Raw genomic sequence first — 23,753 nt, 5'->3', positions numbered from 1 at the left:
TTTTCAGAACAGGACCCAACTGCAGGCAAAAGAGGGCTGGTATACCATAATTGTCTGTATTGCTCCCAAGTTTACCAACCAAGTCCGGGTGTATGCATTGGGTTAAAACTGGCCTCCAAAGTGATGGCTTGCAGACTGTTATAGTGCCACTGTAACAGTTTAGTTCTACTTGGTCGAAAGTATTTGACATTTTCCAATTTGCCCTAATTTATTTTGGTCGTTTTTTCATCGAAAATAAGGAGGGAAACCCCTGCAAACCCGCCCCCCCCCCACGTGCTCCCACCTTAACCTATTCCCTTACCCCTCCCCAAAGGTCAAATGTTTTTTGATCATGTATGCTAATTCCAATGTAACAGCATATTTTGGGTCAGTTGGTAATGGCAGAATTGTGGCATTTATTAATGAGGATGATGGTGATTCAACAAGGGATTTGAGACAGAAAAACCTCTGTCCAGTGTTCAATAGTGGCCAAGAACATATTTCAGCATGAATCGAAGCAGTGGTATCCTGGGTGATTGCGGCTGGGACAGGGCATGTTGTCACCATGCTGGAATTGCCATCAGTGAGAGGAAGCCTGAGCAAGTTAATGTTTTGACAGATGTTTTGCTTGTGAGAACAGTGCAAAACAGTGGTCCCATGTCATTGTCACGGTCCTCTATTGCCATCTAAAGCCTGGGAGCAATATTCAAAATGTTGTGGTTGCCTTATATGTTGGTCTCCCTGCATCCATCACTGCCCCTATAGAGGCAAACTCCCCCTACTTTGTATGCCTCACTCCCTTCATTTGGTCCTTGCAGTGCTAAACCCTCATCTAGGATACGGTAATAGTATCTATGCTGGGATCTCAAAATGTCCCCAAAAAAACTCCCTAAACAAGGCACAAGACACCAGAAAGTGAGAGTGAGATCAAAAGGTTTGGTATAGTGAGCGTCTACACAATCAATTGGGACACATCGAGACTCATGCTTGGTGATCACTTCTCCACCAGTTCAGCTTTTCTGGCCTGTAATGAATTGGGTTGACACTTATATCACCTATCTGGGGATAGGCGTACTCTAGGGATTACGCTATGTTCATTAGCCTGAATATTGAAAAAAGTCTTCAAGACATGGGTTCTTAGGCTTGCAATGGAAATGCATCGGTCTAGGCTTCTGAGGGACAGTAAACACAATAAAATGTATAATTTTACCAAAGCCATTTTACAAGATTAACATCATCTTCCCGAACATCACTCGGAAGTACTATATAACTAACATAGTTTTAAGAATTTTGTGGGGTGAAAAGAAGGTTACTTTGTCTTTTTGCTGTCTGCGGACCCCTCTCTTTTTAAAAAGGATTTGCGATCTCTGCTTTACAGAAATACCAGGGTTTTTCCAAATGGTACAAGCTGATATTCAAACCCCTTACAGCCAACTCAGAAAACTGCACCCACAGCGAGGGGTCCAAAGATGGTGTGGTCCAGATAGAAGTAATAGTAGTTCTACAATGAACAGACTTACCACAGGCAGGCTGGAGAGTGTAGAGTCTATGAAAAGTCTAATGGCCCTTCCTGCATCCACACATGTATGTGCTTGTTACTGCTGGAGAGCTCAGTTATATCGATATGCATACTTATCGATGGGAAGCCCATTTTGATCAACCTGGATCAGGGAAGCTTTATGCTCTTCTCCAACCACTTACATAAAGGGGTGCTCGAGCCCATTAGGTGTTTACAATCTCAGTTTGGTGTGAAACAGGATGAGTTTTGGAATTACCTTTGTCCCGAATGGGGGCAAAGGGTGACTGTGCCAGTGTAGGTATGGCCAAGACACTTGATGGCACTACTTTAGTTATCTGCCCCATCACATTTGGCTCTCACAAATGTATGCTTAATGGATTTGCTGAATTCTGTCACAGCAACCGAGAAGCCACATGGTCCTACTCCTGGGTTGACATCCTGAAGGTCCTTATTGATTTTCCTGACGGACTGAGGCAACAGAAAACGTGCTTTATTCAATTTCGGACTCCTGTGATGATGCATAAGCTCAAACTGGTAGACGGCCAAACTTAATGGCACCAGGCAGTAGCCCCTGGCGTGTCCCCCATTTGTTTCTAGAACATAGCGTGGCGTGGAAGCCGCAGGAAGAAGTGTTTGGAAGAATTAACCTTGTTTTAGGTACTCGATTGAGACCATCTGTGTTTCTAATCTTATGTCCCAGTTCATGTCAAGAATTGTACACATCTGGCTGACTATTGTTGTGGAAAGCCTGAATGGTAGAAAAAAAGATTGTTCAAAAGAAACTGGACTTGAGATTCCTAATACCCCTGCTATAACTCCCTAACTGCTGCTGTGGAAACCACACCAAAGGGACTTTAGAAAATAAATACAAAAAAGAGTTTTCTAAGTAAATGGGGCAGACCATTAGACCAGTAAGTGAGGGGATTTAAAGCAAGGGGAATTGGGTCTTCTTCACTTTATCCCATCAAAGTATATTTTTCCAATTTCTAATGAACCTGTAAAGCAGAAATTGCATGTTTTTGGGGCCCAGTAAAACAATATTTCTAGTTTTCGATGCCCAGTTGGTTATTTCTAATTTCTATGCTGTATCCGGCAACAGCTATGTGCAGTTTCCACATGTCCAACAAAAGCATAGTGCAATTTCCCCCTGCCCAGTAGCAGACATCGGTGGTTTTCACATATCCAGTAACTTATTAGCCCCTTTTCCACACTCCCAGAAAGAGATGTCCCAGTGTCTACATGCCCAATAACAAGCACTAGCAGTTTTTTTGTATATGCCCAGTAAAAAATAAAATATTGCTAGTAACAGATGTGGACAATTTGTGCATACCCATTTATGGAATTAACTGTTTCCACATAGCCAGTAAAAGGTATTGCCAATGTCCACATGGTAGTAATAGGAAACTCGAGCTTCTAGGTGAGTAGTAAGTATTTAGAATTTCCACATGTTCATTAATCAGCATTTCTAGTTCTGGTATGCCCCATAACATGTATGGCCATTTCTCATATCCCAGTAAATTGTATTGCCAGACACTACATGTCAATTTCTAGCTTCACCAGCACGATCAGAAACTGCTATTCCTAATCGGAAAAGAAAAGGCACTTGTTCATACGTTTTCCATCAGCCAATAGTGCAATCCCTTCGGTTTCATGATATATTCTTTATATGGTTTAATGAACTTTACAAATATGTAAATACTCTTGTATTTAATTTCATCGTGATATTTATATATCTTCCCTTTGTGTCTTTGTGTGTCCCCCTGTCTTGTATGTAATGTGTTTGTATTCGTGGCCCCCTGTATTCCATATACGAAAGTAACTGGTAACTATTTGCAGTGCATGGCTTATCTTTTGTTTTGTTTCAAATTACATGTTATTTAGACTTCCTTATCTATGGTATGTTTATGTTTTATATATAGGTATTTTCTTTCTACTCGAGCCCCCAAAAGCTTGCTTCCCAATATTGCCCATGTCAAGGGGTTCTGTGCACATCTTTTAAGTTTAGTAAATTGCATCTGCAACCAGTTAGTAGTTCCATTAATTGCATCTTATAATTTGATTTTGTGCATAATCCATTACATGAATTGTGATGTAGCTGCGAATGTAACATTTTTAATAACATTTCGTAAACAAAACAAAAACTAAACTTCTATTCCTGAAATTCCCATCCTAGTAACTGGTATTTTCAGTGCCCAGATAGCTAGTAAAATACATTCGCAGTTTTTAAATGGTGACCATGCAGTCTTTGGCCATTTCCAAAATCCCATTCTGCATATATTGGCACTTAATGTCGTGCCTCAGATCTAAATATTGCCATTTTGCACATGCCGGCGATGCAGAATCTTGCAGTTTTCACATGCTGCCAATCAATACATGTTTCCAGTTTTCACGTTCTCAGTAGCAGCTATTTCCAGTTTCCCAGTAGGTTATTGCCATGTTCTGCTTGCCTAGTGTCACGTTTTGGAAGTGCCCTGGTGCTGAGTATGCTTCTATTGCCAGTTTCCACATGCCATTTAACCTGTATTTCTGCATGCCTCTGGAAGGTGTTCGCAGATTGCACATGCATGAGAAATAACATGTATTTATGGTTTTGACATACCCAGTGGTCAATTCCTTAAAGTGCATGGGGTCAGATGGCCTTACAAGACCAAAGTCAGGCCACATCAATATGAAACCTCCGACTACTAGACCATAGTCAGACAGCCTGACAAACAAGCATCATGCAGTAGTGGAAGTGAGGGATGGGGGCCAATCCTTGTTAGGTGGGAGGTGTTGGTGTTACTACACAGATTAGTGACGGGCCAAAGTGCAGGTTTTCATTGACACAGTAGGACCACTATATATCTTAAACCAGCAGCTACCTGTAGTGGTGACAACAGGCGAAGCTTTGCGAATTGGTATCATCTCTATATATCCTAAGGCAACAGCTCCCTCTAGCAGTGACGACAGGCGAAGCTACGGCATGCACAAGCATACATCTGCATTTTATTATATTGTTAGATTTCAATATGAAGTGGCATGTCCTGCTCTAATCTCAGCAGCGTATTTGACAGTATTCTTTGGCCAGCATCTAAGGTTGTGCTTGTCGTCCGGCCAAATAGTAAGATCCAGAGGGGTTTTAAGGATCTGCACAATGAAAATGTATGAAGGAAAGATGACCAATAAATCATTGCAATAGATAGCACTCGCATAAATACTTACTGGCTATTCTGAAAACCTGCCTTCATTCCACTAATTCTTAGATCAACATGTTCAGCCTTACCAGTGTCGGGTTCTTTGGGTAATCCCCCTTTCTGAACCAGAAGAACATCTCACACTTTCACTGTGTGACATCACAGCACAGATCTCAAGAGCTACCCTAGACATTGCTCTGTAAAACTACAGAGAACCAACATGTAATCAAATTTGAAAAAAACAATGGTCTTTTCTTTAAAGGAGCCGAGAAAATAGTAAAACATAATTACGCACACTTGTTAATTAAAGATACCCAAGCAGTGGGCAGGCAGGCAAGTTTTAACTAAGTTATTAAGTCTTAGCTGCCCCCTTAAGAGGTCTGTGTGAAGACTGATATATGTGACTGTTGATGACCTTGTGTTTTTTTCCGCATAATGAATTGCATCTTGGGATGCCACTTGTTATACACATTCTTTAATAGTCAATGTTTTGCCATTGTTAGGTGTGAGTGCGGGGACTGAAGTGGACTGGATGGATTCTCAAGGTGAAGAGCGACATCTCTGGCAAAAGATGGCTGACAATCCTGGGGAGCACGTGGAAGGCACCTTAATGCTCAGGTCCAGCATGGGAAAACGCAGTCTCTGAACTGCGTAATCTCACACGCCGGGCGCGGCAGACTCTTTTTGTAACTCTTGTGACATATTGCCACTGCCTCTCCGGTGGATCTGAACTGGTTGTAATTTTGCACAAATGACAGTGAAAGCACAGTGCTCTTTCTATTGGACCCCAAAGTTCCCGACTTGCCCGTTACATGGCTGACGAGGCATGACTTTGTGCCGGCACCCTCAGCTTCATGATCTTCTGGATTTTGCCAGAGGCTTCTCTGGACTGCACGCTGAAAGTGTGGACAGCGAAAGTGAAGCAGCACCGTTCACCAAGGCATACACAAGCATCCTGAACTTCAGGACTGGCCTTGGAAAATCAAACAAGAAATAAGCACAGTGCCATGTAAGGAATGAGGACCTATCGGTGTACTCTAGTAAATCGATGCACGCAAACATGCTACAGCGCATTCCAAATACTCATCGGTACCTTGTTTTTTAAAAAGTCTAGGTTTCCATTCTCAAGGACCCCCAACCGAGGATAACACAAACCACTGTGCCGAAATGTCATCCTGATGACAAGAGACAAATGGACTGGCATGTAGATCGTGTCTATCATGAGAAGAAACTGATGTTCGTTCGCCCCACCATCTGAGTGTCTTTTCAATGTTGTATTTTCTCATTAAACATAATCCGAGTATGAAAGTTCTCTAAGCCAAGAAAGTTGCTGTTGTTAATTTAAAACATGTCCAAAAATAACAAGCATTTTAAAAACGGTCTAAATCTGCAGTTTCTTTCAAGCAAAGTGATCAAATACACAATTTCCCCGTTACTGCAGGCACAGGTTCATCTGCCACTGTGTAATGCTACTGATATTTTCTACCTTGAAATATAATCTTGGCTTCCTCTCCAGTGTGATTATGCTCTGAGTTATTGGCCTAAAGTATCATTAAGAAACCGATTGCAGCAGTGGCCCTGTATTTTAGAGAGTAGATGGGTGAGTGGGCCAATACATAGCTTGGCGACTGAAGGGGTGAGTGGGTGACTGAATGGGTTCATTCCGAGTGATGTTGATAAGTTAGTAGGTGAGTGGGTGGAAGGATGAGGGAGTGAGTGAATGGGTGGATGAGGGAATTACTCTCTTGAGTGATTAGATAAGACCTGGGTGAATGATTGATTAGATAAGCGAATAGCAGAATAAATGGATGGATGAATGAGTGAATGGGTCGGCAGGTTGATGAACAATATTTATACACACACGTACACTCACACACAAAACAGACACATAATGGGAAAATGCATTGTAATCTTCCCTACGACACCAGAACATGTACAACACTTCTTTATTGATTTATGTAAAGGTAATTTATAAGACACCCTCTCTGAACGTCTTGGTGCGGCAAATGGAAAGGGGGAAGGGAAAAATTGATATTTGCAGCCTTGTCACAAATAAATACAAGGGGAATGTGTAGGGGGAAAGTGCCTAGAGGGAAAGTGCCTGAATACACGCAGATACCCACAACAGAAGTAAAGTTACAATACAGGCCCACAATCAAGGGCCAGAGGAAAACAGAAGCATCTCCCAGTAAACATGGAAAGGCCAAGGACAACAGAGATATAAATGCAAAGATAAGTGTGAAGCTACAAAGACAGGCCACACATGAAGATATAGCTGGTAACCTGGTGCAGATGTTTCAGGAGGGAAGACGCGGGAGGATGTGCAGCCCTGCAGAGGGCGCTCCTTTCACTGTAGGAGGAGGCTAGTGAACGCGAGGTCAGTCGAGGGGTTAAGGAGGCCCTGGAAAATGAGGGGGTTTTGTCCATTCCTGAAGCAGAGGGTGCTTTCTTCTTCTTCTCCGAGGGCCCTCGGGAGAGAGTACCATTTTTGGTCTCCGGTTGCCGATAAGATCATGCCAGCATGCTTCCTTTTCCTGGAGTGCAGTTGTAGTGCAGACTGCGCTGCACACAGAACTAACATATACAACTGCACTAGACGTTTACCACACCGTCTGATCAAGTGAGGCATGTGTTACAGCAATGCAAGCTTCTCTCATATGCAAATCCGGTACACCACTGACAGCTGGAACATAAGCTTGTTTTAGTGCGTGGAACATGAAATGCACATTCAAGAGTATGAGTGAAGGCCATGACCCAAACAAATGCACACACACAGAACAGCAGGTGGATCATTGGTGCAAGCTTAACACACACCCTCACACACGTACAGATATGTAGAGAAAAAGGTCAATGTGTGCGGCAACCAAATGCATGTACACCCACAGACCATGGTAACCATAAACATAGTAAATAGGGTATTCTTTGTACTATATGCTGCAATCCTCGATTGGGTCATTTTCCCTTAAATTATGGACCTTGGGGAATGAGTTTATAATATATGGGAGTCCACACGTTGCCTCAAGACCTCCTTCATGTGCAGGGATGGTTAATCATAGGTGTGTGTGTAATAGGGCCGTCAGCCACCTCCAGCTCCTGGCACCTCTTCTCACTTTAACTGTTACCTTCCCTCTCTAGATCCTTGTCATCTCTTCAGTCTAAACATTCTATAATCCAAGTTCCATGTTGGAACACCTCCCCACTTGATGACACACAGTTCTATGAGCCCATAGCACATTGACTATTAAAACATATAGTAATATCAATCCAAACATTTAAGAGTTTGGCATCATAATCTGACCTATTTTCGGCGAAGCAGACAAATCCTCTCTGGCACTCCTTACTCCACAGCCGTGCCAGGGGGAACCGCCTATACATTCAGCCCACCAGGTTAAATTCTCCACCATAATAATTGGTCACACAGTCTAGAGATGTCCTGGGGCACCATGGGGGCATTCCCTGTGGGTATTCTGGTAGAACATGCATTGCAAAACAATACTATGAAACTATGCAGGTCCTGCTAGGAGCTGGGTGTTCGGGGCATGGTGCACACGTCAGGCTAACAGGGTCAGGGGCACCTTCAAAATGCATGCTGAGCTGAGTCCCATCATTGAGGCCGATGCTGCATTGCCTCGAGGCCTGTGTCTCCAGAGACCCGTAGACGGTGTTGCTGAGAACTGTGCCACTGTTTACAGATGACAACATCAAATAATGGTGCCATCTCATAGAGATTCTTTATCATGCAGTGTCAGTCATTGGACCAACATGTCACCCACTTGCCTCACAAAGCTACCTCTGAGCACAGCGATGTAGCATTTGTATTTTAGGTATGTACTTTTATTTCATGGGCTATAGCAGAAGGTGTCCTGCATAAACCACCGTTCAGAGGACAAAGCATGACAGTAGCAATCCTCTTTCTGGGGCTTTCACAAATGGAAGAAGATTCTCACAAATGGAAGAATTACTAATCTCTGAGCTAACCGCAACTCCTTCCATCTCCTTAACTTTTGGACCCAGACGTTCCCTGGAAGTCTTTATAGGGGCCTTTAGCCCTTCCACCTTTCTAGTCACCAGCCAGGCAGTTAGTGTGGTTGTTTGTTCTCTGTCCTCATTTATCCTTGGTGAGTAACTGTTCAAATAAGATTTGGGAGGAGTTCCTGGGTCTCCCCTAATCCTCTGCAGGCTATTGCTAGTTCCAGTTCTTCTGTCGCTGCAACACTGCCCATTTTTAGTCATTCTGGGGTTTGTGGAGAGGGTGTTGGGTCTCCCACTCGGCTCCTGAATGGGAAAGTATAGTTAATTTCTATTACAGCAATCAGTGTTTTCCTTCTATTCTGAGATGGGTATTTTCTATTGATCAGAGGCGCATTGTGGTACTTGTGATGTTTCTCTAGAGTGTGCTGCTTCCTGTGAACCATTACCCATCCCAGGAGTCCGAGGAGTCTGAGTGATTCAGGTAGCTTTAGTCTATTGCGAACCACCTGAAAGAAGCAATAAAAGACCTGACCAGGACAGAGGCTGATAGGCATCGGGACATGGAAAAGAGGTACCATCGAGAGGTCCAATAAGATCAATGGTGCATCACCCTATTGAAGTAGTATTTTCCAAATACAGAACAGCAGTTTCAGTGCTCATGCCTGAACGAACACCCGATTTGTCATCTGCAAGAAGATGTTCTCTCTTAAGATAGGCCAAAAGTTGAACTGTAACCTAACTTTCTAGAATTTACTAGAATTTACTAATGAAGGGAAGATTTGAGATAGATGTACAATTTTCAGGAATCGAAGCATCTAGATTAGCCATTTTCAAAAGTGGAATTACTAAACCTTCCTTCATTTGGCTTGGGAAAATGATTCTTTCTAGTGAGGCATTAATTATAACAATGAGGACATCTGCCAAAGTCAAAATATGATCTTTTATTAATTTGGCAGGATAAGTGTCCAAAGAAAATGAGGAAACCTTTAACCCTTGGACCATTTTTATAATGTTTTGCCCAGTGAAAAGTTCAAAAGCAGACAATCTGCCTTAGATGGTCCTAACACGGGACAATCGTAAACTCTTGCCTCTTATTTGCAAAAATAAAAAAAGCTATATTATCATGTAGAGCTTGGGAAGGAGTTACCTTGTCCAGTTACCCTTAGGGGCCTAAAAGTTCCTGGGAAAATTTAAAAAGATGAGCAGAACTAGATTGGGTAGATAAGATTTATTTTGTATGCAGCAAAATATATTTTTTTGTAAATCAGAAGATGTTGCCTACATTTCACATTTTCAAATTTTCAGCTGTTAACAACCTCTCTATGTAGGCTCTGAATGTTGTCCTTTTTTCAATTCCAAAAGATCTGACATGAACCATAAATTACGGGCATTTGCAATCCATTTTTTACAACACTTTTTTTACCAGAGCTAATTCATCTAAAATAGTAGCAATCGTAGAATTAAAAACAAAGGAAGAGTATCAGGAGATTGAGATATAGCTGCAATCGTTTTGAAGGGGGAATATCTAGCATTAAACCCCTCCAAATTTAAAGATTACAATGAAAAAATACATTGTTAGAACTAGCACGGGAAGAGTAAGGTTCAAAGGTTTAATCTTCTTCCCCAACACAAGAAAAGGTCAGTAAAAATGATCAGACCTTGAATTAGGTAAAAGAAGAGGGTTGTAAAGTTTTACATTAAAATATAATACTAAACTAAACCTAAATAACATGCCCTGCAGATTGAGTGGGATCTGAAGTACATTGTTGAACTTTCAAGGAATCTAATAAACTGACAAAATCCTGCACTGTTACTGAATCTTTGTTATTCAAATTAAAATCATCTTAACTGATATTGTGGGCATTAACAAACTAACGCTTCACATAACAATTAAAATTGAGATAAAAACAAAGCATTCTTTTTAGGAGGATGTAAACAGTCAATGCAACCAAAACATTAACCCCAGTCGTTTCATTAAGTGCTAGATGTTCAAAAGTAGAAAAAGACTGAGTTTTAACTATTGAACCCATCAGTCTATTACAACACCAAAAGTCACACCTCCACCCCCTTGACCGGGTTGATTGTTACAAAAAGCAGAGAAACCATGTGGTAATATTTATTTATTATTACTGGACATTCTTGTGAAAACCAAGTTTCAGTAAAAGCCACCAAATCAGATCTGCCATTTAAAAGATCCAGAATAGCTGTTTCCTGTTCATAATTTCAATTTAATTGTATCATATCGGCTGGAAACTTACTACAAAAATAAGAAAAGTATTTCCTTATCACAAGGCATGATGTAGAAGCAAATGTTAACTCAACACACTCAAACAGGCCAGAAGAACAGGAATTGGTAACATTTCAAAACCCTCAGGAGCTGCCCTTTGGAGAACACCCAGTGCTAAACATCCAAGAGTAACTTCTAAATAGATTGGCTTAGCCCCAGGACACGTGATTAGTCATGGGAGCACTTGTTCTGCCTTCCACCCACCAGTAGTAAGAGTGGAGGTCCATGATGTAAGCTCCAGGCAAGGCTCCACTGCCCAGGAAAATCCAGGGAAAGCCCCCACATGGGGCTAAGCTGCTGCCACCAGTGTTGCCACAGTCAAAGATGGAATTCACATGCTGAGTACAGCCCCAAACTCCAGCAGCTGGGTAATTGAGGAAGCAGCACATAGCTACTTACAGCTGATGTTCCTGTCATGTGATTACTCGCTCTGCCTTCCACCCATCATTCGCGACAGGGGCGAGTTCAATGATGTCCCCTGCAAAGACATGATTTTCTAGAACCCAGTGAGGACTCTTGCTGTTCCATGACAGGCTTGTACGCGCTACCTGTTTGAATTGCCTCTCCCGGGTTTGGTTCAGTGAGCTGGTAGGCTACCTTTTGTAGATAGGGAGGAAAAGAGTCATTGTTGAATGCTCCACATGTCCTTGGCTTCTTCATCTTTTTCTTCTGTTCCTGGACTATCTAGGACAGCTGTCTAGGTATCTCACAAAGATGTAACCTCCATTCCTTTTAGAATACCCCCTTTTATGTCATTGACTGCGTATTTACTTCAGGGCAGGAACGCTTGGGTGAGCCCTTAAAGTGTGGGCTTTAATGGCCGGGACGGAGGCTGATAAGCATCTCAAGGGGCATGCATCTTTTCACGCATACCAGGAAGTTGAGGACTGGGGTCCTGCTTAATTCCCCCATCTGCCTGTGGGGTAGGTCTGGCTCTAGAGTTGTCATGATAGGCTGCCTACTCCAGGTTACGAGGGATCCATGACCTGCCATTAACAAAGTCAGAACAATGAGCCCGCCATAGTGCACAGTACTAATACACATGTGGTGCATCCATTTTTGTACTTCTATTCAAGAGCCATAGACCAATTTCTCTACTCTGTCAGCACTGATATTGATTGTGTCCTAACACATTGATTTAATCATCTAAATACAGATGTGTAGATAACCTTATGAATTGATTTGTTAGTTATTATCTTAACCGACTTCTTTGGGCTAAGATTTAAGCAATCAACTGTAATATTGTTGCCAAAGTGTCTAACTGCCTTTGACAATGTATAATTTTCAATCAGGCAAACATATGTACTATCCATTGGACACTTTTGAAAAATACGATTTCTTGATTAAAATAAGGTGCACATTTCACCAATAAAACAATGTAATTATACATCAATACAATTGTTTCCCAAATGCGAAAAGATATGACCTTGGTCTTCAAATTCTCTTTCAGGCAGGTTTCGGCTCCAATCAAATAATGTTAAAACAGCCAACTAGGTACACTTTGAACATGTGGATTTGAGCAACTAGTCGATTTCATTGGTGCTATGCAGAAACCCCTAGAAATAATGCAGTGCCTTTAAGGACTATCAAGCAAATTAAATTTGCAATCTTAAAATCAACATTTAAATTAGTCAAAAGAACCCCAACATAAAAGACGCTGGTGTAATACAGTAGTTTGAAAGCTGTTCAAAGAGAAGAAACTAATATGTAAAACAAATATAAAATGTAAATTGAAAGACAATCTTTCTCAACCTGTAAAAGGTGTTTCTAATGTGTAATCATTTAGGAGAACACTAATTGAGGACAACAAAACGCAGGAAATGGCCTCCCTCAACTCTACATGAACAATCTAGATAAGACCTATCAATTATATAAATTGGTATCAGCATTAATGAAACAACCTGATACAATAATCAAAGGCTGGCACCTATGGCTGAAACTGCACATCAAGAATCAACAATAGCAAATCAGAGACCTTTGATAGTTTTGTATTTATCCTTTTTGGAGAAAGTTGTCTGAGGTTTCGCCTCAATCTCTTTCCAATGTAATATGCTGCAATGTAATGAACTGTCCAATCTTGCGAGGGTTTAGAAATGTATTTTTTATTAAATTTGTAAATAATTCTGATGCTCTTTCTCGTGGTAATTTGTGGGCAAGACTTTTTAATGGTAATCAATTATCCCTAATTTTAGTGGTATTGCGATTTTACCAATTTTTATTTCCAAAATATTTATTTGAAAAAGGTTGTGAATTGATTTTATCATGTGTAAAGTTATGTCGCTGTCTTCAGTTTTTATTTTTCGTCTTCTGTTTTGTTATAAATAATATCATAATGACTAATGTAATAATGTAATTCGTTTGCTTTTTGTGCAGGGACACAATAACAAATATAAAAATAATTTTGAAAACTGTACTTGAGAGTGACGTTTGGACATAATACTCTCCTCTATTTCCAAAAACATCAATTCCATCAACACTTCTTACCACCACTTTAGCCCTGCAATATCCCCGCTATAAGACTGTTACGGCCATGCAAGAGATTGTCTGTTATTTTCTCCTCTAGATGCTTTCTTCTTATTCAGCAGTGGCAGAAGCACCTGCATGTGCATGCACTGTCACAAAAGCACGCAAGTGCACCATTTCAGAGATTCTATCCTCTCGACACAGGACACCTAGAGCCATAACCACAAGCAAATCCCAGGGTAGTTCCAGCCTGCATGCATTAACACAAAGCTATCTTGCATTTTCCGTCTCCTGCCACTAACCCGAAACCCACCCTTCTCTCTCAGATCTCCTGCAGACCATGCTAATGCCGGTGTTGCTTTAGTATAAATCCAAGTAACATTACATAACATAAGCATTCTTGCATACATTATAGCCAGAGCATTGGTAAACAAAAGGGTAGAACTCGTTCCTATAGGAGAGGGATGAAGTGAAGAGCCAAGAATTCTGGGTTTTCATCACTGATGCTTATTTTGTTATCTAAAATATATTTCACCACTTTACTGAAGGCACTTACACAGGAATATATTTTACGCTTCATACTCATTATTAATAATACATCTTAAAATGGGTGTATTTAAATATTCTTTCCCGGGATCAAATTGTATGTTACAGTTGCTTTCCTTTAATTTGTTTTAGTCTAGTCAATTACCTGGCTTAGTAGGCATGAAAACAAGACATCATCAATAAGCACATGGTAGACGATAGGTAATTCAAACCTGGTGCACATTTTTAGGCGGGACATGCTTGGTCCTTTGGAACCCATGGAGACCAGAATATGCCATCATTTGTATAGTTCACTTAACTCAGGCAAATTGTGTTGGATATAAATATGCTCCCTACGTGTGTGGCTAAGTGATATTCATCTGTTCCATCCCCCACACTGTGTTGCCTGCATTTGCATTCAAGTGATGGCAAGAGTTGATCAACACCCTCAAAATTCCAGTAAGAGCCATGATGGTCTCCTCTAATTTACAGGAGTAGGCTGGGGTGTAAGTAGTAAATAGCCTAATATGAGGAAGGCCCGGGGACACAGAAGCATTCAAGCTTGAATGATTGCCAGAGTGTTGGGTGACCAGACGTTTGAACCTACATCAGGAACCACCAGGGACTAGACGTGCATTCTTTCCCAATAATGGCCCTCATTACGAGTTTGGCGGTAACCATGCCGCTATTGGCAGCATGGCCGCCGCCGAAATTGCGTCGGGGTCCGGGTCGTCGGAATGAGGATTTACAGGGCCATTCTGAGTTCGGAAGGCCCGGTAATTCCTCCCTCCAAGGACCCGGACACGGTCTTTCCCTATTCCCATTTCAGCCCCCATAGGGCTGAATGCGAATGGGAGAGGGAGCAAACAACGGGCCATTACGAGATGGCCCCTTGTTTGCTCCCTCTTCCCCTCGCGGGACCCGGTAAGCACGCCTGGTTTTCCCAGGCGTGCTTACCGTGTCCGGCGAGGGGAACTCGTAATGCGGCGGTACGGAATGAACGCCGCCGGCACCTTTTACGGCGCTGTTCACATCGTACCACCAGGGTCGTAATGAGGCCCAATGTGTTTTTAGAGGTATTTACTTAATTTATGTTTATTTTATTTATTTTGTTTTCTCAACTCTCCTTTAAAGTATTCGTTTTTTTATATATTTTTGTTTTTGCCAAGTCTGGCAATCTGTCTGCTTGAAGCATTATGGAGTATTTGGCTGTGGCTGTGATGTACACATCTACTAAAATAGACTGGACTTTCATTTCACCACCATATGCATTATAGGACTAGTAGTCATTGGTCAGTTCAAGTGAATATAGTAATTAATATAGGTACCAAAATGTCACAGAGAACTTCCATCTTATATCTAAAATATCCATTAAATAAACTAAATGGGTAATAAAGATCACTGATGCAAGGTCCAGATAAGTTCTAATGGCTTAAAGAAACTTGCATTACTTGAGATACCACAGCTACTAAGTTTCTGTGTCATGTGTGATACATCTGGACAGTTCTGGTTTCCCAGAATGAATGTTGGGATTTTTAAGCCCATACTTACAAAGGAAAACATTATATTTAAACTCCCAGCATGCAATGGAAAAGCACTGCTGGCTCGAGGTGTCTCGCATGACAGGGCAACTTTGAAGTTATGAGAGACTCTTGCAAACCATCAGAATCAAAAATTGAAGGCGAGGCAAATCTGAGGAAATTGGCAGGAGAGGTATCCATGGCACAAATTGGCAGGAGATAGACAGATAACACGGGGTTATAAAGCACTCACAAATTAATGATATTAGCTACCCACCCTCCCCCAGTTTGCTGCCTGCTCCGATCTCCGCAGCTCTATTGTGTATGTAATAATATTTAAATAATAAACGCTTGAATTGACATGGCTTTTTATAGGTCTTCCTGTGCCTTATACTGGTGTGTATTAGATGATCAATGAGAAGGTACTTGCAGTCTTAATATTCCTTAGCTCGAGTATGGGTGGGTTTGGTATGCTGATCTATCGCCCATAAAATATATCATGATTAAAAATTAATGAAGTGTCTACATTTGTGTTGTCCTCCTTTCTGAATGATGAGTTAGAGGGTCACTTTACAATGAGCTGTGAAGAGAATAGAAACCATAAAAGCATGCCTTCATTTTGCGCTCCATCTTTTTTAGGTACCTTTTCACGGCAAGCTAAGCCGGGTTTGCATCTCTGCTGTTCTTTTCTCCTCCATCTTGGATAAGCACAACACTTTACGCCTGCAGAAGATCTTCAACAGTAGCATCTGCTAACGAGCAGGTGGATTCCAAAGCGTAATTTGCAGACAAGGTTTCCTTTTTTACAAAGTGGAGAGCGAAGAATAAATGTGGTTTTGCCAGGTTTAAATTTTCAGTCTTGCTCAAGGTTTGTAAATGTTTAAAATTGCACGCTGCAGGGGACCCAACCGCACATAAGTGCTAACGGTGATCGCCCCCTGCATGCATTTAGAATTTCCTTTAAAATGTGACCCCCCCTGGATGCCTTTGCTTCTATAAACATACATTCAACATCTCTCATTTTCTCCTTGTTGAGCCACTGAGAAGCAGCTCTCAACTCTTGATGGATTGAGAACATTGATGCAGAGCACATGTAGCCTAACAAGGCCGCTAGCATACCTAGTGGGGCAGGATTTGTTTTAATTTGCATCTATAGGACACCAAGGAAGTTGAGCTTCAGAGGTCAATCGGAGGTTGATGCCACTTTTGTTCACTTGATCTGCAAAATGCAACCTCCTTTTGGGGAGAGTTTGAACAGATAGGGAGATAAAAGAAATGCACTTTGGTGAAAGATAAGGGAGGCGATAAGTCTCAAAAGAATGTATGCACTTGTAAATCGGACAGGTAAATGTACACAGATTTTTTGTAAATTGTGATTTGGTTTATAAAACTTAGCAAACCTTTCACACATTCTAATACAAATGAACACAATCCACGTAACACAATAGCATAAAGAAAAATATATTTCTATCTGTCACACTTAACCAGTGCAACAATCATGAGGCCAAAACATGGTCGTGTATTTGTGAGCCATGCATTTACTGCCCGAAATGCTTCTTTCTGTGTGCTCTGAATGTTTCCAGTGACCCTGCCGAGGGAGCATTAGCGTGGACCAATCTGGCTTCAACTGCTGTTCCCACAGTCACTGCCCGATGCTTGATATCAAACAGCGTGATCCCGCTTTTCAACACATTGGGGTGATGGGAGCAGCTGCTAACCACAGTATTGATCTGGGATCTCATGCACATGTGTTCGTTATAAAGCATCAAGGGTTTAAATGGCAAGGTTCAAAGCAAGAGAGTGACCAAGTACTGTTGGAAATTAAATTCTATTAAACATTTACCTATGATGGGTGTTCATCCAATGTAGCATAACCTCTAGGATATGGGTTCCATACCTTTGGCTCGCCAGGAGTTTTGGACTACAGCTCCCATCAGCTCTTGCCAGCATAGCCAATGGTGAGGGATCATGGGAGCTGTAATCCAAAACCTCTGTATAATCGCAGATTGCAGATCCCTGCTCAGGGAAAGCTGTAGTGCCTCAAATTCTACAGTCTGTCCCGAAACCCTCATGTTTTCCCCAAGTATCATCAAGATAGGATCGTATATTAACATGACTTACTTCAAGATGTTGAATAAGGGTATCAGTGAGACATCAATGGCCAAGCCAGTCATTTGGGTAACTGCCTCTAAGACAAACCTGGCCTTCTCAGGTAATGTCTGTATCATATCCCATTGAGTCTGAATGTATTGTCATTGCAGTCATAAAAGAATGTGGTATTGCAAGTATCTCGGTGCAATCACACACCGGCTCTGAGCTCCCAACGGTCATTTTTGGATATATCGAAAGCAAGAGTAAATCTGGGAGAATAGAATTTCATTTGAAGGAGTTACCAAATAAAAAGCCAACATTCAGAAGGTCCCAAAGGTATTTTAGTGTGTCAAGCTTCTCTTTTAACGGTGTATTGTAAATGACGATGAAAATGTGGAAAAATCCATTATAAGAGGAAATGGGATGTTCTAAAACAGCTTAAAGGTCAATAACCAATTTGCTGTTTCAGTTTTTCTATTTAATTAGATGTGTCAGAAGCGGCTGGAAATAGAACGCACGCATCTGAGCGTACCCCCAAGTGTCGCACTTCCAACCTCTAACAATGTGTCTCAAGGGCGTGTCCAGAAGTAAACCGCATTGTTTCTTCAATTGACACTGCTATCACTCTTGTTATCAGCAGAAACCTCATTGGTATTGTTAAGTATCAACATTAGCAGCAGTGTGTAGTGCCTCTCGAATCACTAATCAATTCCGCCTGGTCAGATGGCGACGTAGGAGGGATTTATGTTATGTTGTTTGCGTCCATGGAAACAGGTGCGCCGAGTGCGTGAGTGCTACGGGGCCCGGGCAACCCCTGGAAAAGACAATCTGCATAAATGTTCCTATACTTAGAATGGAACATCTCTAAACACCAATTCCAAGGTCGGCTCTCCTGCTTGGAAAGAGCAGAAAGGGTGGAGATTATACAGCCATGCAGAACTGTAAGCAGGAAGAGAATTCCTGGGCCTCTTTGTGGGGTGGTAAAATGTTAGTAGTAATTCCATTATGCCTCTTTTCTGGCAGTAACGGAATTACTGGCAGCAGTTGTACTGCACGGCCAAATTCTGTAGGTGCATCCTCCCCTTTAGCTCCAAAAATAAAAAATTTGGTAAGCACATCCACCACGCTAGGTCCAAAAATAATGAATTTACTATGGCAGAATTACCTCTCAACGTACATTTGCACAAAAAAATGGGGATTAGCAGCACTGCTTTGCCATCACTCATGGTCCTGCGGTAAATCCACGCGACTTAGTTGTGATAACAGGAATTGAGTCTGGCAACAGAATGACTGTGAAACTCTGGATTAGACCGGTTATAGCTTGAGCAGTTATTTTTGTGATGTGGGGTATCGATGGGAGAGGTTCAAGGATCTTTTCATTTGATGAGAGTTGCAGTTGAAGGGGATCCATATTAGGCTTTGCCACGTAAAGTGAATAAATGTATTGGCACATGTCACACATTGCATAAATGATCATGTATAAATCATTATTTATCAAAAATACCAAATTCATGTGCACCTTCTGGCAAGTGTAAGATGCCATTTTAGTTGCCAAAGTGAAGCATCAGTGGAATACCAGCAGAAACAAACACAAATGTAAGCAATATATATGTAAAAATGTTAAAACTAAATAGATGATGTCCAGTGTTTTAATTGACCAACAATAACAGTACAATTTTTACCACAGACTATTTACAGCATGTTTCTCACAGCAAGCATGCAGGTGTGGAAGGCCTCGTTCTGGAGGATTATAGTGCAGAGATCCCCATGCACCACCTGACGTGATGCCCGGATCTCCTCCCGAGTTGCCTGCATCTCAGCTGAGAGCAAACGTATGAGCCGCTCCAGCTGCTGTTCTGTCCTCAAGTTAGTGGAAGCCTCAAGGTCAACAAGAGTCTCCCTGAGGTGATGGAGTTCTACCCTCAGGGCTTCCCTGTGGCCCTGGGACTCTATTGATATCGATTGGCGCAGAGTCTCCAGTGCCACCCGTCTGTCCCTGTTGGACGCCAACATGTCTTCCCTGTGTGATTGGCAAATGGAGTCTGTTGCCTGCTGTAGTTGCTCCACCTGCCTTTCAGGGGGGACAATGGAAGTGGCCACCCTCTCCATTGCTTAAGCCATCATCTCAACTGATGCTACCTGTTGGGTTGCCATACCATTCATGGATTGTTCCCATGCGGTATTGCCTGGTGGCGTACGGCCACCGCGTTGGCGGGCACCACACCTGTTTGGGGCAAGGCGATCTGCGCCTTGCTGTGCTGGCACTGCCTGAGGCTGCAGGACTGCATTCCCCCTCTGATCTGCTGGCCCAGGAACAGGATCAGATGTTGTGGAGTGTGACCCTGCATCCGTAACCACCAAAGGCGGACTTACCAACACTGACATCCCCATAGAGGGTTCTACCCCTGGTGCAGGTGGGTTGGACAGAACAGAATCCCTGCCAGAAACACTTACCTGCGACGGCACATAGGTCTCATCATCCGAATCAGCACCTGAATAGAGGTCTGGGGAGGTGCACCCAGAGACACCCCTGGACAGAATGATCTGCAGCAAGATTGGGTTCTCACCCACCACCACACCATGTCCCCCACTGGTGCCCGGTCGTGCCTGAGATCCCTCCTGGGTCTGCACTATCTCCTCAACCTCAACAGCATCAAGTGTGTCATCCCCTGCAAAAACATGAAAGACAAAAAATGGAAACAGGCATTAGCACCATAGCACACAAATAGGCCTGATAAGCTACAGAACCAGTACATGATTTACACATGTCCCACATGACTATAACCCTCCCATGCGTGCACTGTCACTGAGTTGGAAGGGGAGGCAAAAGGCAGACACTGATGACACCAAGATGGAAGAGCAACACATTTGCTGCATGCTGGGTAGCACTGCCATCACACATTGGCCTGTGAGTGGCATGTCCAATACACATACATAACACATGCCATCACACAGATGGCATGTACCATAGCCATGGTACATTCCACAAGTACATCCATATGTCAGTGAATGAATACTGTCAGCTATCCATGTGAGATGGACATGATGAGATTAAAAATGCTACATAGTGTGACAAAATAGGCATGTGCCACACACTGCAACACATCCAGTGTACAAAAATACAGTGATTGCAGGCCGATGTACACATCAATGGTTGTGCACTTCAACATGACAGGAAACAACTATCATGTTCCACATTCAAACAGGCCCCAAAAATGTATGTGATCAGGCCAATACTCAATCAGCCTGAATGGTCAAATCATTCACCTAACAAGGTAACACATGTGGGCCAATGTGGAGTTCATCAATGACAGAAGCATGTCACAAATGTGACAATAGGGCTGAGGAATGCGTAGCAAAAGTGGGAGAATTGAAACAATCAGCCTGAACGAACACTGAAAAATACAAACAATGTTGTTGCAAGATGCCACTTCAAGGGCAACTGCCGTAATGTTGCGCTAAATTACTACTGTGGGCAGAAGGGATACTGTCACACCCAAATCCAAGGCCGCTGCATGTTTTGGATGAAGCACATGGGTGACCCATACCACTCAGGCACACACACCCTCACCTGGCACTCAATCAGAACCCGTCACCCAAACAACATACACATGCATTACACACACATGCATGGGCACTCACCGGACAATGCATCATAATCAGGTAGCTCTCCCACACCTTGGATCTGTTCCTCTGTGACGAAGGCCCCAGCAACAGACTCATGCTCAGGGAGTTCGTTGTCCTCTTGTGGAGACCCACCGCCAGTCACCAGAGTAGCGGCATGATTTGAGGCCAGCTTGTTATTTGCTCTGCGTTTCAGGTCATTCCACCGCTTGTAGCGATCAGCTGTGCGCCTCACAAATCCAAGGGCACTTATGCTGTCCGCGATGGTCTGCCAGTGTGCCCTACGTTGACCAGGTGTGGTCTTGCACCCTGCAGTCACCACCATTTCGCGGCTATGTGCTGACACATAGGCCACAAGTGCATTAAGTTCTGGATCATTAAAGCTAGGCTTCCTTGAGGTACCGGAGTGTGTAGCCGTGTCTGGGGTCTCAGCCTGTCGTGCCAGAGCACCCTTCTTCCTCTTCTATAAAGGTGGAGCAGAGCCAGAGTGGCTTACGCCGCTCTGGTCAGTAGGGGCAGAATCACCGGTGGACTGGGTAGTAGGAGTGTGGGAATGCACAATGACCATAGGTCTTGATGCAGGCATTGGTTGCAGGGTAATGTTGGCAGGGGGAACGTCAGTTTGCTGGACCTGGACTGACACTGTCCTGGCTGGGAGAGTCAGAGCTGGGGCAGATGGAGCTGCAGCTGCCCCTGCAGCCTCCCCACCCTGCATACTTGGGGCAGCAGATGACATAGCTGCCCCAGATCCACGTGGCTTGGTGACAACAACTTGCACCGCCACACGTGGCCTAGACTTGCTGGGTCAGGTTCCACAATGGGCTGGTCCAACAGGGGCTGAGCTGGGATGGTGTCAGCCACGTTTCCCTCAACCATGGGGTGGGGGCATGGGTGTCCCTGATTGTTCCTCCACACATGGGGGTATAGGGGCACCCTGCAAATCCTGGCCACGTCCCCTACCGCGCCCACCACGCCCACCTTTTGAAGGTCGGCCACCTTTGCCTCCCTTACCGCTTGGTCGCCTCCCAACCATGGCAATGATGTTGTTGTGCGTATGGGAGTTGCAGTATACTATTGTCCTGGGCAATTGGGGGTCAAAGGGGTAGGATACTAGATGGTATTCGTACCCTAGTGCTCTAACAAGGCTGTCTGTGACCCCTGGGGAAAGATGACGGGTCACACAACGTACAGGCAGCCCAAAATCAAAAATTAACATGCACGCAACCCTTCGTAGACCACGTGCGTGAAAAAATGAACCCGCACTACGCTGTGGCACCCAGAAACACAAAACTAAGCGTCTGCGTAACACACGCAGCCTGCAATGACCTCTTAAGGGGAACGCGACACACGGGGCAAGCACAGTTGCTAAGTACGTGCGGAACTCTGCCTGGAAAAAGAATGTGAAAAATATGCGCGTGTGCGCGTTGGCAACACCCCGCCAAAAGAAGAATTGTACGCTGTCTGAGGAGACAGGACAAAAGGAGAAGTGAACTCTGTTTGAGGAAACATGCCCAACAAAAATTCAGAAAAGAGCTGTCAGAGGTAACAGGGAGTACGAACTAGAAATGCTGTGAAGTAATCGCGTGTGAACCAACAAGAAGTACAGATTTCACCCACTCGCTCTCCACGAAAAGCACGTACAAGGAAATGGCGTCCTACATGTAGCTTTTAAACTAGCCCACAAGTACACGTCAGATACGCGTGTACGCAGGCGCTTTCCTCCAATTACACGCAATGACACTCAGACATGCAGTTTACCCACGTGTGCTCTGTCATCATGTGCTATGAGGGAAACGCCCGTGCGCGTAATGTAACTTACCTCTTACGCGCTAAGGGCCTTTGGTCCAATGAAATCGCGTGCGTGTGCTGACGCGCTTACGCGCTCAGGCCCTTTCTCGAATTACACGCTGACGTGCAATTTTCTCACGTGCCAAATCACTCCGTATCAAGCTGGCCACGCGAAAACAAACGGAAGACCACGCTCCTGCCCAGAAGGCCGAATTATTGCCCCCCAGAGCCCCGAGCATGCTGCCAACTGCCATCTGCTGCTGCCTGACTGCCTGCTGCCCACGTGCCCTGCCATTTGCTGCCTGCATGTCAGCCAGGGGTGTAGTTGCTGTGACCACCCCTGCTGGAACCTTAGACTCCCGACTGGGATTCCATCACTCCACAGCCCAGCCCCAGGACCCAGTTGCCCACCCACTCCTGCCTCTGGGGTTGCCATGTCCAGCACAACACCATCTGGCAGCACTGGCAACCCCCAGCCAGAGAGGCAGAGGGCCACCAGCTTCACTGCCGCCGAAGTTGGTGTCCTGGTGGACAAGTCCTGGGGCAGTATGATGCCCTCTTTGGAAGTTTGCGCGCCGACAATGAAGGACGGACCAGGATCTGGATGGACATCGTGACTGCCATCAACGCGGAGGGGGTGGCAGTCCACGACTTACATCATGTCAAGAAGCGCTGGGAGGACTTCAGGTCCAGGACCCTCAACAAGGCCCGGCGCCTCGCTAAGGCAGCGGATGCCAAGGGGCACCGGGGCCAGCTGTCGAACCATCAAATGAGGGTCCTGGAACGCTTATGCCCAGCACTCTACGTCCATA

At 43.8% G+C, this 23,753-nt stretch overlaps 1 protein-coding gene across 6 annotated transcripts in view; it reads left to right on the top strand.

Annotated features, from left to right (window-relative positions):
• SYTL5 (synaptotagmin like 5) overlaps nucleotides 1-6,186 on the top strand; it is an 885,600-nt gene extending 879,414 nt beyond the window's left edge. For 5 of the 6 annotated variants that reach the window (XM_069636560.1, XM_069636555.1, XM_069636559.1 and 2 more), the window contains one exon: nucleotides 5,175-6,057. In XM_069636560.1, the coding sequence (XP_069492661.1) occupies nucleotides 5,175-5,317 (143 nt within the window). In that variant the 3' untranslated portion in view covers nucleotides 5,318-6,057. Of the gene's footprint in view, nucleotides 1-5,174 lie in introns of all 6 variants that reach the window. The other variant, XM_069636554.1, reaches the window with a different exon arrangement.
• The last annotated feature ends 17,567 nt before the right edge of the window (nucleotides 6,187-23,753 follow it).

The sequence above is a fragment of the Ambystoma mexicanum genome, chromosome 7p (assembly GCF_040938575.1).
Source record: "Ambystoma mexicanum isolate Mex_15411 chromosome 7p, UKY_AmexF1_1, whole genome shotgun sequence".
Lineage (NCBI taxonomy): Eukaryota > Metazoa > Chordata > Amphibia > Caudata > Ambystomatidae > Ambystoma > Ambystoma mexicanum.
This window is presented reverse-complemented; position numbering and strand designations above follow the sequence as displayed.